At 38.2% G+C, this 15,326-nt stretch overlaps 1 protein-coding gene across 1 annotated transcript in view; it reads right to left on the bottom strand.

The window, feature by feature from the left end:
* Window positions 1-3,566: 3,566 nt before the first annotated feature.
* Window positions 3,567-15,326, bottom strand: part of LOC136883233 (uncharacterized) — a 170,993-nt gene continuing 159,233 nt past the window's right edge. Inside the window, exons 6-7 of the mRNA XM_067155435.2 lie at window positions 12,376-12,464; window positions 3,567-5,251 (exon numbers count right to left, since the gene is read on the bottom strand). Of these exons, the coding sequence (XP_067011536.1) occupies window positions 12,382-12,464 (83 nt within the window). The 3' untranslated portion in view covers window positions 3,567-5,251; window positions 12,376-12,381. The remainder of the gene's footprint in view (window positions 5,252-12,375; window positions 12,465-15,326) is intronic.

The raw sequence follows: 15,326 nt of genomic DNA, 5'->3' as shown, positions 1-15,326 counted from the left end.
CCGGGCTGAGTGGCTCAGACGGTTGAGGTGCTGGCCTTCTGACCTCAACATGGCAAGTTCAATCCTGGCTCAGTCCAGTGGTATTTAGAGGTGCTCAAATATGTCTGCCTCATGTCAGTAGATTTTACTGGTGCATACGCCATATCATTTACTAGTGCATAAAAGAACTCCTGTGGGGCAGAATTCTGGCACTTCAACATCTCTGAACACCATCAAAAGTAGTTAGTGGGATGTATAAACAATAACATTATTATTATAAACTGAGTTTGATGTGGTTTCTTGTAGTTTATTATGTGTCTTTAAAATCAAGTTGTGTCAGACTGTGTGCTTTCCTAGTGTAAGTGAGGCCTGGTAAGTGACTGTCATTTCAAATGATTGGAACTAACAGTTTTGTGTCCATGAATGTATTTTGTCGTGTTGGATACTGTAGAAGTTCATTGCATTCTTATGTTGGATATTCTGAAAATTGGACACCATTTGCTTACGACAACCCTGCACACTCAGCTCAGTTGATGATGAAGCAAGATCTCAATATAGGAGAGCACTTTACTTGAGAAACTATTATTTTACACATATTTTTGTCTATAATATACAACATTTCTTCCGAAAGCTTTCACTTCCTTGATTTTAATAAGTATATGTAATTTAAGTAATTAAAAGTAATTCTAAAATTCCAGTTACCACATTGTGCAGATCAAATGGTATTATGTCTGAAGTGTTTTTCTGATTTTCACAGCATTCAATTTTGAAAAGATTTAATTTTCTATGATTCCTGGATGCATGCATAACATGGAACAACACTGGCTATCAATACTTGGTTGCCAGCCATTAAGGATTTACATAGCAGTTCTCTCCACCATTTTTTCACTATTGTTATTTCATTTCGGTGTCTTCCAAATTTGTGTTCTACTCATCACTAGATGGTTCACCCCAGGCTACGTGTCATACTTTCATGACCTGTTATTGTATTATTCTTACTTTTTTTACCTCCTGTGTCTTCAATCTCGTTGTACTATGTCCTTCTTCCCCCTCCCCACCTGACTTATACTAATTTATCTCTTTTTTCTATTACACACTTTTCATTTCATCTTCATTTCTATTCTTCTATCGTGCAAGCTTTTAATGCAATTTATTTTGTTTTTTATTTATTCTACCACATTCGTCCCTGATTTGGCTGATGAATTTGCTGTTTACTTCGAAATGCACATTCGATGGAACAAGAAACATCTTAATTGGGGCTAAGATGGTGTTGTGCCCTCCCACTTGGAAGGCTAGCACACAGTAAGCCATCTAGAGATGAACTAAAGTATCACTTACTACAGACCAACGGTAAAGCATTCATAAATTCAGACCTTCATTATTAGGTAAGTCTTGCTCGTCAACTGACACTTTTTTTTTTTTCCAGAAGATGATTATCTGTAAATTGTAAAGAATTTCACCTTGTTTGATTCCCAGCCAGGTCAGGGATTTCTATCTGTTTCTGAGGGCTCATTCGAGGTCAACCTAGTCTATGGGAGAACAATCAAGTAGCTATCTTAGAAAACATGCATCACCCATAATCTGCAGTCCTTCAGGCTGAGTGGCAGTCGCTTGGTAGACCAAGGCCTGTCAGGACTGTGGTTCCATGGACTTTTTTTTTTTACAAAATATTCTTTGAAATGGTTTTACTCAATTCTAATGTGCATCATGTTTATCTCAAGAAGTGGACACAAACTCAAAAATTCCACTTTCTGTTCTGTATAATACTGTACTGTCTGAGTGCACAGTGCTTTGGCTTTGCATGGATTACCTCTTTGTTCACAGACATATATAGGATGACAGGAGTATGAATATGGGTAATGAACATGTCATATGAAAAACATTATTAATTTTTTTGCACCGACACAGATAGGTCTTATGGCGACGATGGGACAGGAAAGGGCTAGGAATGGGAAGGAAGCATCCGTGGCCTTAATTAAGGTACAGGCCCAGCATTTGCCTAGTGTGAAAATGGGAAACCATGGAAAACCATCTTCAGGGCTGCCGACAGTGGGATTCGAACCCACTATCTCCCGAATACTGTATACTGGCCGCACTTAAGTGACTGCAGCTATCGAGCTCGGTATTGTTTTTATTGCCACCAAGGTGCGAGAATTTAGTCCCGCAGGAGTTCTTTTATGTGCCAATAAATCTACCAACACGAGGCTGACATATTTGAGCGCCTTCAAGTACCACCGGACTGAGCCAGGATCGAACCTGCCAAGTTGGGATCAGAAGGCCAGCGCCTTAACCGCCTGAGCCACTCAGCCCAGACTATACAGAAATACTACCAAGTACAATGTTTCTGTACCATTTCATATTAAGTTACATATTAGAACATTTTGGAAACCATTAGCTTCTATGGTAAAAGATAATTAAAATGTATACAAATATATTCATAGAGATCTCATAGAAGGAGTAAATGCAGTCCAAAGAGCTTCTTGTAAAATACTTTTCCTAGAGTTACCAGATGTTTTTAGCAGAATGTAGAATTTAATGTTCTAAAATGTAGGACATCAAAAAATTATATTCTCTGAAAGCAACAATATATGGAAATAAAAGCTAAACTTAATGCATGATATCCCAGCATTAACTCTTTCACTGCAGAATTCTCTGGCACACAACGTCCCTTGGCTGCGTAATTAAATTAGGAATTTTTAAATAAACAATAACAATGCTCTTCATTGTAGTAATGGGCGAGTTAATGATGAAAGTGGCACGGTAAATTGGGGAAGGAAAAATGAAAGTGATGATGTTTGCAGATGACTTGTTAATCTGGGGAGAAAAGGAAGAGGATATCCAGGCACAGTTAGATATGGAAGATGAGATGGAACAATACGGAATGAAATTTAATGCCCAAAAGAGCGAGATCGTGATCACAACTTGAAAGAAGGAGAGACCTAAGAGAGGGATAATGCTTGGAGGGGAACAGATTAAGAAGGTAGAGAGTTCCAAGTACCTGGGAAGTTGATATAGACATTCATTCCCATGGGGAACCTCAAATATTTGTCCCAAATGAGTATATAATACCAATATAGTTAATCGATTATTGGACATTATAAGTAGCCTACTCAGTGGCCTCCATGGTATACACTAGCAATGCATCTTGGTAGGTGTGCTATTTACCAACTGATGAGCCCATCTTAGCACACCAGGGTGCAACTGGCAACCAAGAACGAGTTAGCTAGAAAATTTATAATGTCCAATAATCGACCAACTATATTGGTATTACCTGGGAAGTATCACAAAGGAAAGTGAGAAATAATTGAGTATAGAAGACAAGCAGGAGCGTTCTTGAAAAGTGTCAGAAGCCTGGTTTGGAGCAAGGATGTCCCTCAGAGAAGCAAAAGAGTGATATACAGAGTACTATGTACCTATTCTGACGCATGCAGCAGAAACTAGGGTAATGAGGCAGAGAGCCGTGACTAGGATACAGGCAAGAGAAATGACATTTCTGAGAAGCAGGATAGGAGTGTCAAGAAAGGTTAAGGTGACAAATGAGAGGGTTAGAGATCTAGTAAAAGAAGAGCCATTACTGAACAGGACAGAGGCATCTAGACTTATATGGTATGTACACATGAAGAGAATGACAGAGGAAGGGATACCCAGAAGGATGCACAAAACAGAGATAACAAGAAAATGACCAAGAGGAAGACCAAGAGACAGGTGGATAAAAGGAGTGGAAGAGTGTGTGCAGAGAAGAGGAGATAAAGAGGCTTATGTTCTAAGCAGACCTGGCAAACAGCTGGAAACTACATATGATGATGACGATGATGAATTTTTCACATTGCATAATGTGTGAGAGAGAATTTACAAAAGTCATTCCCTGCACTGGTAAACAATTCTGTAGTCCCTGGTGGTATGATATTCCCATGATATTTTGAAAACATTACAAAAAATAATTGTACACAATATTACAAGTTTGAATACAGGTAGTTCTAAATACTATGAAGAGATGGGAGAAGGCTACAAGAAGTGAAGTTCCTCTCAGCAAGTGAAAAGTGTGAACTCGTAATAAAGCCCCTTCCACAGAGCAAGGCACCTGGTGTGCTGTGCATCAATTCGACCACAGCAGGAAAAGAACTAAGAACAAAATCAGTCCTACTGTTATTCTAAAACATCATTTATACGTACAAGACATGCTGATTTGCTGCAAACTATCTGGCCTGTTTAAAACAATCATTAATGCTCAGAGCAATTATTGTAAGTGTTTGAAGTTATATTAAACTAAAAGTATACCCTTCGCAGAGTTATTTCTCTCATTTGTCCGCTGAGCGAGATCAATTTAAAACCCCATTCTACACTTGTATTATGTTCAGGCATAATTATAAAATATTCTGTAATCTTCAAGAGTTCACTAAAATATCTCACCCATTTGCCATTACACAACATCATTTCAAGGCTTAAACCACTTTGAAATGGGAACATAAGACTGACAACCGTTGATCACGCTGACTAAAGTTTACCGTCTGCAGCCTCAACAACCACCTATTTTGCTTCCAAATACTTCTGTCCACATGGTCAAGTTACTCACAAATTTATTCTTTCTTTTGTGACTAAAAAAATACATCTTTTAAACCACTGAATGTTCCCAATTTCTAAAATAGGAGCACATTTAGGAATTTTAAATAAATTCCTTATGGATGCTGGGCAGAAAGTTAAAACATACAATTTAACCATCTGTCCAGAATGTCCATGATTTTCTGGACATCTGGTAACCCTTCTGCTCTTGCAGTAGCAAATACCCATCTTGAGAGCTTTTCTTTCTTTCTCATGTCCATTAATGAAGGCTGTACAGAAATTTTGGAGCAATGGGATATTTCTCTCATGCGGGTATGTTATCAACCGCATTGTTACTCTCTACCTTAACTTGTACCTAAACCTTGATCGAACACTGCAATAACACCCATATAGAGAACAATACATGTCACCACCTCTCCTAACCTGTAGAAAATCCATGTTCGATATCAACTGTTCGGTTCCTTCCTTACTAACAGTATACAGTATTATTGTTGAACATCTTCATACAGACAACATGCATTTGTACAAACTTCCAGAGAATGTCTTAAAGGGTGTTGTTAGTATTAAATATTGTTTTATTGCGAATGTAGAATCACACAAAATAAGTGGCAGCTGATGTGTACGAGGAACAGGTACTTCGATGTAACGTGATGTTAGACGTGGGAGAACAGACACAGAGACCGAAAGAGCTCTTCACCCAGATGTACAGGACCTGGAAATGAGGAAGCATTTTTATAATCATTTATAAATCATTCTGTCACTAAATTATTATAAATAATATATCATAATTTTCAGGAGAAATGATTAAAGGAGAATCAAGTCATACAATGAGAGATGATAGGGAGAAAGGGAGAGGCTGTGTGTCACTCCTACCGGGCGAGTTTTGGCCATGCGGTTAGAGGCGCATGGCTGTGAGCTTGCATCCGCGAGATAGTGGGTTCGAATCCCACTGTCGGCGGCCCTGAAGATGGTTTTCTGTGGTTTCCCATTTTCACAACAGGCAAATGCTGGGGCTGTACGTTAATTAAGGCCATGGATGCTTCCTTCCAACTCCTAGGCCTTTCCTATCCCATCGTCGCCATAAGACCTATCTGTGTCGGTGCAACATAAAGCCACTAACAAATGGGTCACTCCTCCCAATTCTGAGAGTGAAAGATGCTTGAGATTGCTTACGACAATATTTTGCTTCATCATATTCCACATCAGTTTGACAGGATAAGGAGGCAATCACAGAACAGAAAATTAATTTCTGTTAAAAATTGTATCCACCATGTATACAGTACATGCTTCTTTTTTTCCAAGTTCTATCAGTTCTCTCTTGGTTATGTCATCTGACGCTATTTATTTAATTTATTTATTTATTTATTTATTTATTTATTTATCAAGGCCTCTGTGAGCTATGGCTTATGTAAAAGAGGTCTACAACTTATATAAGAGCATAGGCAACATACAAATTTATGGACAAATTTTTAAGGTATAAAAAGTGAATATTTGTTTCTATGTCTCAAATGGACTCAAAACCTATTGGACTGATTTTGCTGAAAATTTCACAATTTATTCTTATTACTCCTGAGAAAGTTTAGGCAGTGGTTTGAACAAAATCCAATTTGTAGTTGTTTTATGATGAGTAATTTTATGTAATTACAAAGCCCCACCAAGATTTGGATTGACCTTGATGCACAGATTGTCGCTAGGCGGCAGCGACTTACTCTTTATCATGATAGTCCGGTAAGAAGTACTTTATATAGGAGGATGGGAACACGCCACCATATTTTATGAAGTACCTTTCCACATCACCTCAACTACTGGAGCAATTTCAACCAAACTTGGTACACTTGGAGGCAAACACTGTGGAGGTAGGCCACCACTAGAACCTGTAGGGGTGGGAGTGAGAATGGGGTGGCATATAAAAGTAATCAAAAATAGTGTTGAATCCATAACTTTTGGGGTTGCTGAGATGGACAGCGACACTCTAAATGCTGTCTAAGTTTAGTCCCCATCGCCATAGGGATGAGAAGAAAATGTCCAAAAATGACAGATTATGTATGTATGTGTGTATGTTCCAGCATAGCTCTCAAGCAAACATGGTACAAATATGACTTACTGTCTGGAAAAAAATACTGTGGGGGCAACATACACTGAGCACCCCTAGAGGAGGAGGTGAAATGTAAAAATAATCAAAAGCGACTGATATTAGCATCAAATCCACAGTTTTCGGGCTTGCTATCATGAAATGTAACACACTGGATGCCATGTAAGTCAATGTTCAGCCCCAATCGGAATGGAGGTTAGAAGGGGTAAAAAAGGAAATGTCCAAAATGACCAAAATTACAGATGAATGTGTGCATGTTTCAGTACAGTTCCCAGCCAAAGGGTGGAAAGGGGTGAAATAAAAAATAATGGAAAACGAACATTAGTAATGTAGAATTTATAGTTATCGGGATTGGTGAGATGAATTCTGACAGTCTGGATGCTCTTTAAGTCAATGTTCAGCCCCAGTTAGAATGGGAGTAAAAAGGAGTGAAAAAAATTGTCTAAAATTACCAAGATTATGGATGAATGTGTACGTTCCAGCTCAAGCAAACTTAGCACATATATGACTTATTATCTGGAAAAATTACTATAGGGTTAACCCATCCCTAGGGGAGGGGTTGATATGTGAAAATAAAAAGACCAATATTAGTGTCGAATCCATGGCTTTCGGGGTTACTGAGATGAATTATCACACTTGATGCCGTTTAAGTACTAGTACATCACTTGATGCCGTTTAAGTACTAGTACAATCTCCATCAGCTTGGAGGTTGAGAAGGGGTGAACAAAAATATGTCCAAAATGATTGATATTTGTGTCGAGGCTACAGTGTTCGGGGTACCTGGTCTAATTGGTGACAGAATTGAGCACATTGTATCTATTGTGCGAGGTATAAATACATACAGTTATAACTTACTTTTATTATTTGTTTGAAAAGATCAGCTACTTCCCCAACAATCTGGGCTGCCACAAGGAAATATTTCACTGGTAACATGAAATTTTTATCTCAAATTGAAACTTAAAATTAAACACATAACGATAACTCTAAATTTAAGAAAGAGTTTGTAAACTATCAGTCAGCGTCACAATAAATAAATCTACAAAAAGAATAAAAAATCACTTCAAACAATTCTTAAAATTAAACATTCAAAGAAAGTGCCCAAGCACAGCCGGGTACTTCAACTAGTCTATGTATATAAAATAAGAGTTTTGTCTGTACATTGCTCAGAATTTAAAAAGAATGGTACTTATGTATCGGTCATGCCCACAGTAACAAGGGAATAAACTTTTTAATTTTCCATCATTTCTGTCTGTCTGCCTGCCTGCCTGCCTGTACGTATGTGCATCACAAGAAAATGGCTGAACAAAATTTAATGAAAAAAAGTATGTAAAGCCAGGAAGTGAGGTACTACAAACTAGGCTATAAATAATTGTATTGTGAGCTTGCATCCTGGAGATAGTGGGGTTTGAATCTCACTGTCAACAGCTCTGAAGATGGTTTGCGATGGTTTCCCATTTTCACACCAGGCAAATGCTGGGGCTGTACCTGCTTCCTTCCAACTCCTAGGCCTTTCCTATATCATCGTCGCCACAAGACCTATCTGTGTCGGTGTGACATGAAGCCACTAGCAAAAAAAAGAATTGTATTTGCACTGAGTGAAATGGCAATTCAGGGGAAGGCCTAAAATTTAATCCTCAAAATATTTATATTATTAGTGGTCCTATCAGTAAATACTACATAAATGAAGTTATATAGAATTAAATTTCTGATCATTTATGTCTTATAAATTTTTATCATATGATATGATATAACAGATATTCATGAATTTTGTTTTTTGTTTTAAGTCCATTATCCATGCCGAGCCACATAATTTAATAACATAATTTAATGAAAATCAATATGTAAAGTTGGAGAATAAGGCTCTACAGTCTAGGCTCTAAATAACTTCATTCATGCTGGATGAAAGGAGGTTTAGGGGAAGATGCCTAAAATTTAATTTTTAAATACCTGTATTGTTATGAATTTAATAAAATCATATTCAGAACATGTACATAACTTTAATTAGAATTCTGTATACAGTGTAGAATTCTGTAGTGAAGCACGGGTACATCAGCTAGTGTAAGATAAAATTAAGTACTTACTAGAGGACCCGTGTTGCTCCGCAGCATTCATTATGAATAGGTGAGGTAACTCGTCTTGATATGCCTGTTTTGCCTGCCCTTTTGAATGGTTTTTTCAGCATTTAATAAGAAGCGCATTATGGTATGCTGGAGTTCGTAGTTAAAATTCATCCATTCTGACGTCTTCATGCTATCTGTTTGGTAAAACTATATATACAAATATTTGCTTTTCTTATCCTGCAGTTCTTGGTGTAAAGCTTGGTAATTGTGTCGTAGAAGGCAGTGGTATTTTTAATTGCAGTTCTATATAGAACAGTTGTCTTGAGAGCACATAGGTTAGTCTCGAAAGAGCGTTTCATGCCAGGCAGAGAATTTTTTCAAGATACATGGCCTTCACTCTTTCTAGTGTAGCTAGGTTATCATTTGATACGTGTTCCCAGATAATGACTAAGGTGTATGTCATGATGGGGTCTGTTTGTACATAGACTTTTTTCACTTCACAGCATGTAAGTTATTAGGAATGCTCTGCAATCTGTTGAATTTATTTGGAAGCTAGGAAAAGTTAGAAAATGTATCTAGCAGAGAATAGCATTCTTCCTTGATCAGAGGAAGTGTGTACTCTCTAGCTTTACAGGTAGTAATCAAACATGGCTGCATGCAATGACACTACTAAGGATGAAGATCATATATATCAGAATATTAATGAAAGTGTTAGTTGCTTAGCAACCACTAAGTATATAATGTATAGCGGATTAGGGTAAGCGTTCGCCTGCAATTACTGGAGTGATCATTTAATGAGTTGATTTTATGATTACTCAAAGTTGGCACACCTTAGAGACCTACCGATGTTTCATAATTCACCGGCAGGTAATTCCGGAGAGGATAAAACAAAGATGAAACAATTCCGTCCAGTAGAACGGACAGACAAATTTGCCAAAGAATATATAGATTGTACTAACTATACATAAAATAACTATTAAAATCAGTCTGTACAAGTACCATACTAGGAAATTAATTTATTCATTCATTCATTCATTTATTTATTTATTTATTTATTTATTTATTTATTTATTTATTTATTTATTTATTTATTGAAATAGTCCACTGCGGGCTCATAGATGTCCTTTCATGACTGAGAGTTGGTGATTGTTCTTTGTCCATTTCAAAGTGGGATCGAAGATGAAACTGGTCCTACCCTATACTATCCATTTTTATGCCTTACAAAATTTCTGAACATTGCGTTATGATCTTCCTTCGCTGAGAACGGATCAATTTGCACAATTTCTTTGGAAGCTTTTCCATTCTATGGTATCAAGAGGTTCAGTTCCGTTAACTACCACACAAGCAATGCATTGAATTTTTTGCCAGTATTTTAACGCAACGCATCGAAGGTTTCTGGAGATGGAAGAATTGGGAAGGTGACAGCTGTGGCTTTAATTGGGACCTTCAACTGAGTCCTGGCATTGCGTCCACTTACCTGTACCAAACTCCTCGCTTTCATCTATCCTATCCAACCTCCCTTGGTCAACTCTTGTTCTTTTCCGACCCTGACATTATTAGGTATCGTGGCCTAGGGAATCTTTCCTTTTCATGCCCTTCGTGGACCTTGTCTTTCTTTGGCCAATACATTCAAAGTGTCGGAAACGTAAGCAAGTGTTTGTGAAATATTCATTGTTTTCTGTCTTTTCATCAAACTTTAAACTTGTTTAGTTTCTGTACAGTGAGGCTTTTTATAAATGTCTGCATTTTCTATTAGTGAGCTGAAATTAATACATTGAATTCTGTTGATAACATCCATTTACAAGTGGACAGGAGAGCGTTGATAACAAACATTAGTCTAAATCAATACTGTGGTACTGTCGCAACAAGAAAGATAGTTCGTTGGTTTGTGTGTAAGATAATACACTATCTGATCAAAAGTATTTGGCCTTTATTGCAGCCCCAGCATTTGCCTGGTGTGAAAATGGGAAACCATCTTCAGGGCTGGCAGATGGATTCGAACCCACTACCTACCGAATGCAAGCTCACAGCTACGCAACCCTAACTGCACGGCCAACTCGTACACAATCATGAAAATCATTCTTCTAAGAGTATTCCCACTACAAAATATTTATTCATAAAAAATCTTAGAAAAGTAAAATGTCACATTACAGGAAGATATCTCACGCTGCAGTATAACTGATCCCAGGACCCAGTGGCTCGGTGTTTGAGAAATACTGCCTAGTTTTCCTTTGTACAGCCCAATCAAAAGATTATTTTTGTGACATGTGCTGCGAGTGTTTCTATATTTAGACTACTTCAAGTCAATTTTGGATCATTTAAAAATTGTATTGACTTTAATTGTCTAAGTTTGTGGGACACCCTGTACTACACATGTCAATTTTTCTGAGACTTGCACTAGACCCAAGCTTCGAGAAATATTCAAGGATGAGAGGAGTCAGCATCAAATTAAAAATTTAAATTTGATTCATTTGAAAGAATTGAAAGGTAACTCCTGTGCAGTCATTGGTCATTAATTTTGCCATCCTGTTTCCTGTTGCACCACCTCACATGGGCTATCTTCAGGTGGCACATCACAGGGTAGCTTCATTCTGTCTTCGGAACCATGTAGAGCGTACGTGTTGTCTGGGAGCTCTGGCTTCTCTCGGGGTAAGCAGTCATGAATTTTCCAATGTAACATATTTTAAATTCATTTTATATCTTAATTTGTCACAGGAGTTTACCCGTGTACCCACTGAAATTTCTATCAGGAACTGATAACAATGGTGTAAAGAGGTTTTAAATCCATCCTCACTTTTGCATGAGGCAAGCTCTTCTAACAGTTTTGTACTTCAAACTAAATTTCTCTCTAAGCTTGACCTTAGTAAATTTGTTTTATTTTAAATTTTTTTCTATGACCTGTATTTCTTTTTTTTTGTGAAGGTGGCCACTTCTCATTTTCAACTTACAATTTTCTTTGAATATCTACCCACTCTGTGTATTGATCCCATTCGCTTTCATGTCTGAACTTCAAAAGGTATTTTCCTTCTAGACTAGTACCAGGAAGATCCTTTGTAAGACAGTATATATATTTTTTTTTTTGCTAGTTGTTTTACGTCGCACCGACACAGATAGGTCTTACGGCGACGATGGGACAGGGAAGGGCTAGGAGTGGGAAGGAAGCGGCCGTAGCCTTAATTAAGGTACAGTCCCAGCATTTGCCTGGTGTAAAAATGGGAAACCACGGAAAACCATTTTCAGGGCTGCCGACAGTGGGGTTCGAACCTACTATCTCCCGAATACTGGATACTGGCCGCACTTAAGCGACTGCAGCTATCGAGCTCGGTAGACAGTAATTTAGTTACACCAGGGTTCGTATTTATATCTGTATTTATTCTAGTGTTCCTTATTTCCTTTTCTTTGGTGTTTTAATAGTAAATAGGTATTAACTAAATTATCAACTAAATTATCCTTCATTAGAAGTTTTGGCCACAAAAGTATTTTGATCCACAACCTCTAAGGGTTCCTTCTGCTGTCCACACTGTAGCCTTAGTTGTTGTGAATTTTACCTTGTTAAAGTTTGATGTTGCAATGTATTTTAACCTTTCTAAATTTATTTTCATTTTCCAAATTTTTTCTTTCTTTTATAATTGTTATGTAAAGTGCCCAATCACCACTACAATTTTATGGTAAGGCATTACTTACAATATTTTATACTGGTTTCTCACCGCTGGAAGACTCTTCTGCTTTCTTTTGTAGGCTGTACACAACAAGGATACTATACGCTGTCAAGACTGGAAAGATAAGAAACATTTAAAGATATTAATTGAACTGATCACAGCTGACAACCATTAAGTCAAAATTGCACATTTTTTTATTTTTTACTAGTTGCTTTACGTCGCACTGACACAGATAGGTCTTATGGCGACGATGGGACAGGGAAGGGCTAGGAGTGGGAATGAAGTGGCCGTGGCCTTAATTAAGGTACAGCCCCAGCATTTGCCTGGTGTGAAAATGGGATACTACAGAAAACCATTTTCAGGGCTGCCGACAGTGGGGTTCGAACCTACTATCTCCCGAATACTGGATACTGGCCGCACTTAAGCGACTACAGCTATCGCGCTCAGTGAACATTTTTAAAAACATTCAATACTCTGAAGTATTGAACCACAGATCTTCGAACAGCATAAGAAATGCTGATACATGATCTTCAAAAAAATTTAATCAAGGAACATTTCACAGGACACAACACAGGAATAAAATATAACATTATAATATAAAATGACCAACTAATTCTGAGATCTCAGTATATTCATTTTGAGTCCGACTGCTTGGTCGAATCGTCAGTATTGAGGTCTTTGATTCAGAGGGTCCCACGTTTAATTCTTGGTCTGGTCATGGATTTTAATCTCGTCCGATTCATTCCTCTGGCTTGGGGACTGGTTGTTTGTGTTTGTCCTGACACTTTCTCTTCATATTCAGACAATACACCACGCTATCAACCATTAAAGGAATATGTAGTAGTGATTACATCCCTCCACAAAGGGTTGGCATCAGGAAGGGCATCCAGTAGTAAAACAGGGCTAAATCTACATGTTCAATGCAGTTTGCACCTGGACCCCACAGGTGTGGGAAAAGCAGTAGAAGAAGGAAATGAAGTATATTCATTTTCACTGTTATTCATAATATTCTTGTCTGAATATTCCCTTCTCTTAACAGTAATTCTCTTGTATACAGGAACAAGAAACTTGCTGTAAAGAACATTGTAAGGGAAGAAAAAGAAAAGAAATGGAATGAGTTTACAGACAAACTGGAAGAGGACAGTAGAGGAAATATGAAATTGCTATACAGAGTAGTGAAAAACACGCGAAGGGATCAAGAGACCATAAAAGCAATAGAACGTGATGATGGAACTCTGGCACAAGAAGAGCGAGAAATTAAACAAGAACTCAAGATCTATTTTGAAAAGCTGCTGAATGGAGATACAGAAAGCATAACAACAGATAGAGGAGAGCCAAGTCGAGGAACCACAACTGAACCACCAATTACATGGCTTGAGGTTGAAAATGCGCTCAAGAGCATGAAGAAAGGAAAGGCAGTGGGCATAGATGAACTAAGTGCAGATATGCTGAAAGCAGCAAGAATTCCAGGAATCCAATGGCTCTACAGACTGCTCAACAAGATATGGGAGGAAAATACTATTCCAGAGGACTGGAAGATGGGCATCATCGTACCTCTTTTCAAGAAAGGAAGCCGACAAAAATGTACTAATAACCGTGATTACCGTGGTATCACACTACTGTCTCATGTCCTGAAAATATTGGAAAAAAATAAGAGAGACCAGAATCAGAGATGTTGTTGAACCAATTTTGGAAGAAGAGCAGTATGGTTTCAGACCAGGAAGGTCAACTACAGACCTTATATTTGCAATTAGGATGCTAATGGAAAAATACTGGGAGAAGAACAAACCTTTATTTCTAATATTTCTGGACATTGAGAAAGCATACGACAGTGTACCAAGGGAAAGAATTTGGTAATGCATGAAAGAACTTCAAGTGCGAGACAGCCTCATAGACAAAGTGAAAATGTTGTATAGTTCTGTGGATCAGCGGTAGAGTGTCGGCCTCCGGATCCCAAGATAGCGGGTTCAAACCCGGCAGAGGTAGTCGGATTTTTGAAGGGCGGAAAAAAGTCCATTCGACACTCCATGTCGTACGATGTCGGCATGTAAAAGATCTCTGGTGACACACTTGGTGTTTACCCGACAAAATTAATTAAATCTCAGCCATAGACGCCCAAGAGAGTTTCGGTTTACTCGGTCTGCCATCTAGCGGGGGCCTAGAGTGAAACGGAACGTCGAAATTGACGAGCAGACAGCCAGATGGCGTCACATTGAAATGTCTGCACACGGTAGCTGAGGCCATACGATTATTATTATTATTATTATTATTATTATTAGTGGGAATAGAAGCTGTGTGGTTTGTCAGACTGGTTTGAAACAAAGAGAGGAGTGCAACAGGGCAGCTCATTGTCACCACTTCTATTTATTATTGTAATGGATGTAGTATGCCTTGGCTGGCGGGACCTAGTGTTTAAAGTGCACTATGTCTTCTGGTATGGGCTAGAGCAATTTTGTTACTTTCATTGATCTGTCTCAGCTTTATCCTTGGCTTTGACAAAATGAAAGTGACTGAGGTATGAGTGATGCTAGTAATGCTCTTCCTTCTGCAGCCAGTCCCTGCTATGAATGGTGTGAAAATATTGCTCATGGGGTCAGTTGGTGCATGCATTTCGGTGGGCTTGGCAGACTGATATGTAATAGCAACTTCTGGCTCGGTGAGGAAAGCAACGGGAAACTACCTCACTCCTCATTTCCCTAGTAAGCCTCTTCAGTGATGCCTAGGCCATCTATGACAGCTGATGGTGGAGCTGTTGAGGATCCAACCAGCCTTCGGGCTGAGGACTAAACATACATACATACATACATACATACATACATACATACATACATACATACATACATACATGGATGTAGTAATGAAATCTATTAAAAGGAAAGAACATGGAGATATCAAAGCCTTCACATTTGCAGATGATGTTGCGATCTGGAGTGACTCAGAAGAGGTATTGGGAGAGAGAGAATGCAAAGCTGGAAT

Source organism: Anabrus simplex, chromosome 11 (assembly GCF_040414725.1).
Source record: "Anabrus simplex isolate iqAnaSimp1 chromosome 11, ASM4041472v1, whole genome shotgun sequence".
In the NCBI taxonomy this organism is placed as follows: domain Eukaryota; kingdom Metazoa; phylum Arthropoda; class Insecta; order Orthoptera; family Tettigoniidae; genus Anabrus; species Anabrus simplex.
Note: the sequence above shows the minus strand (reverse complement) of the source record. Positions and strands in the feature narration are given on the sequence as shown.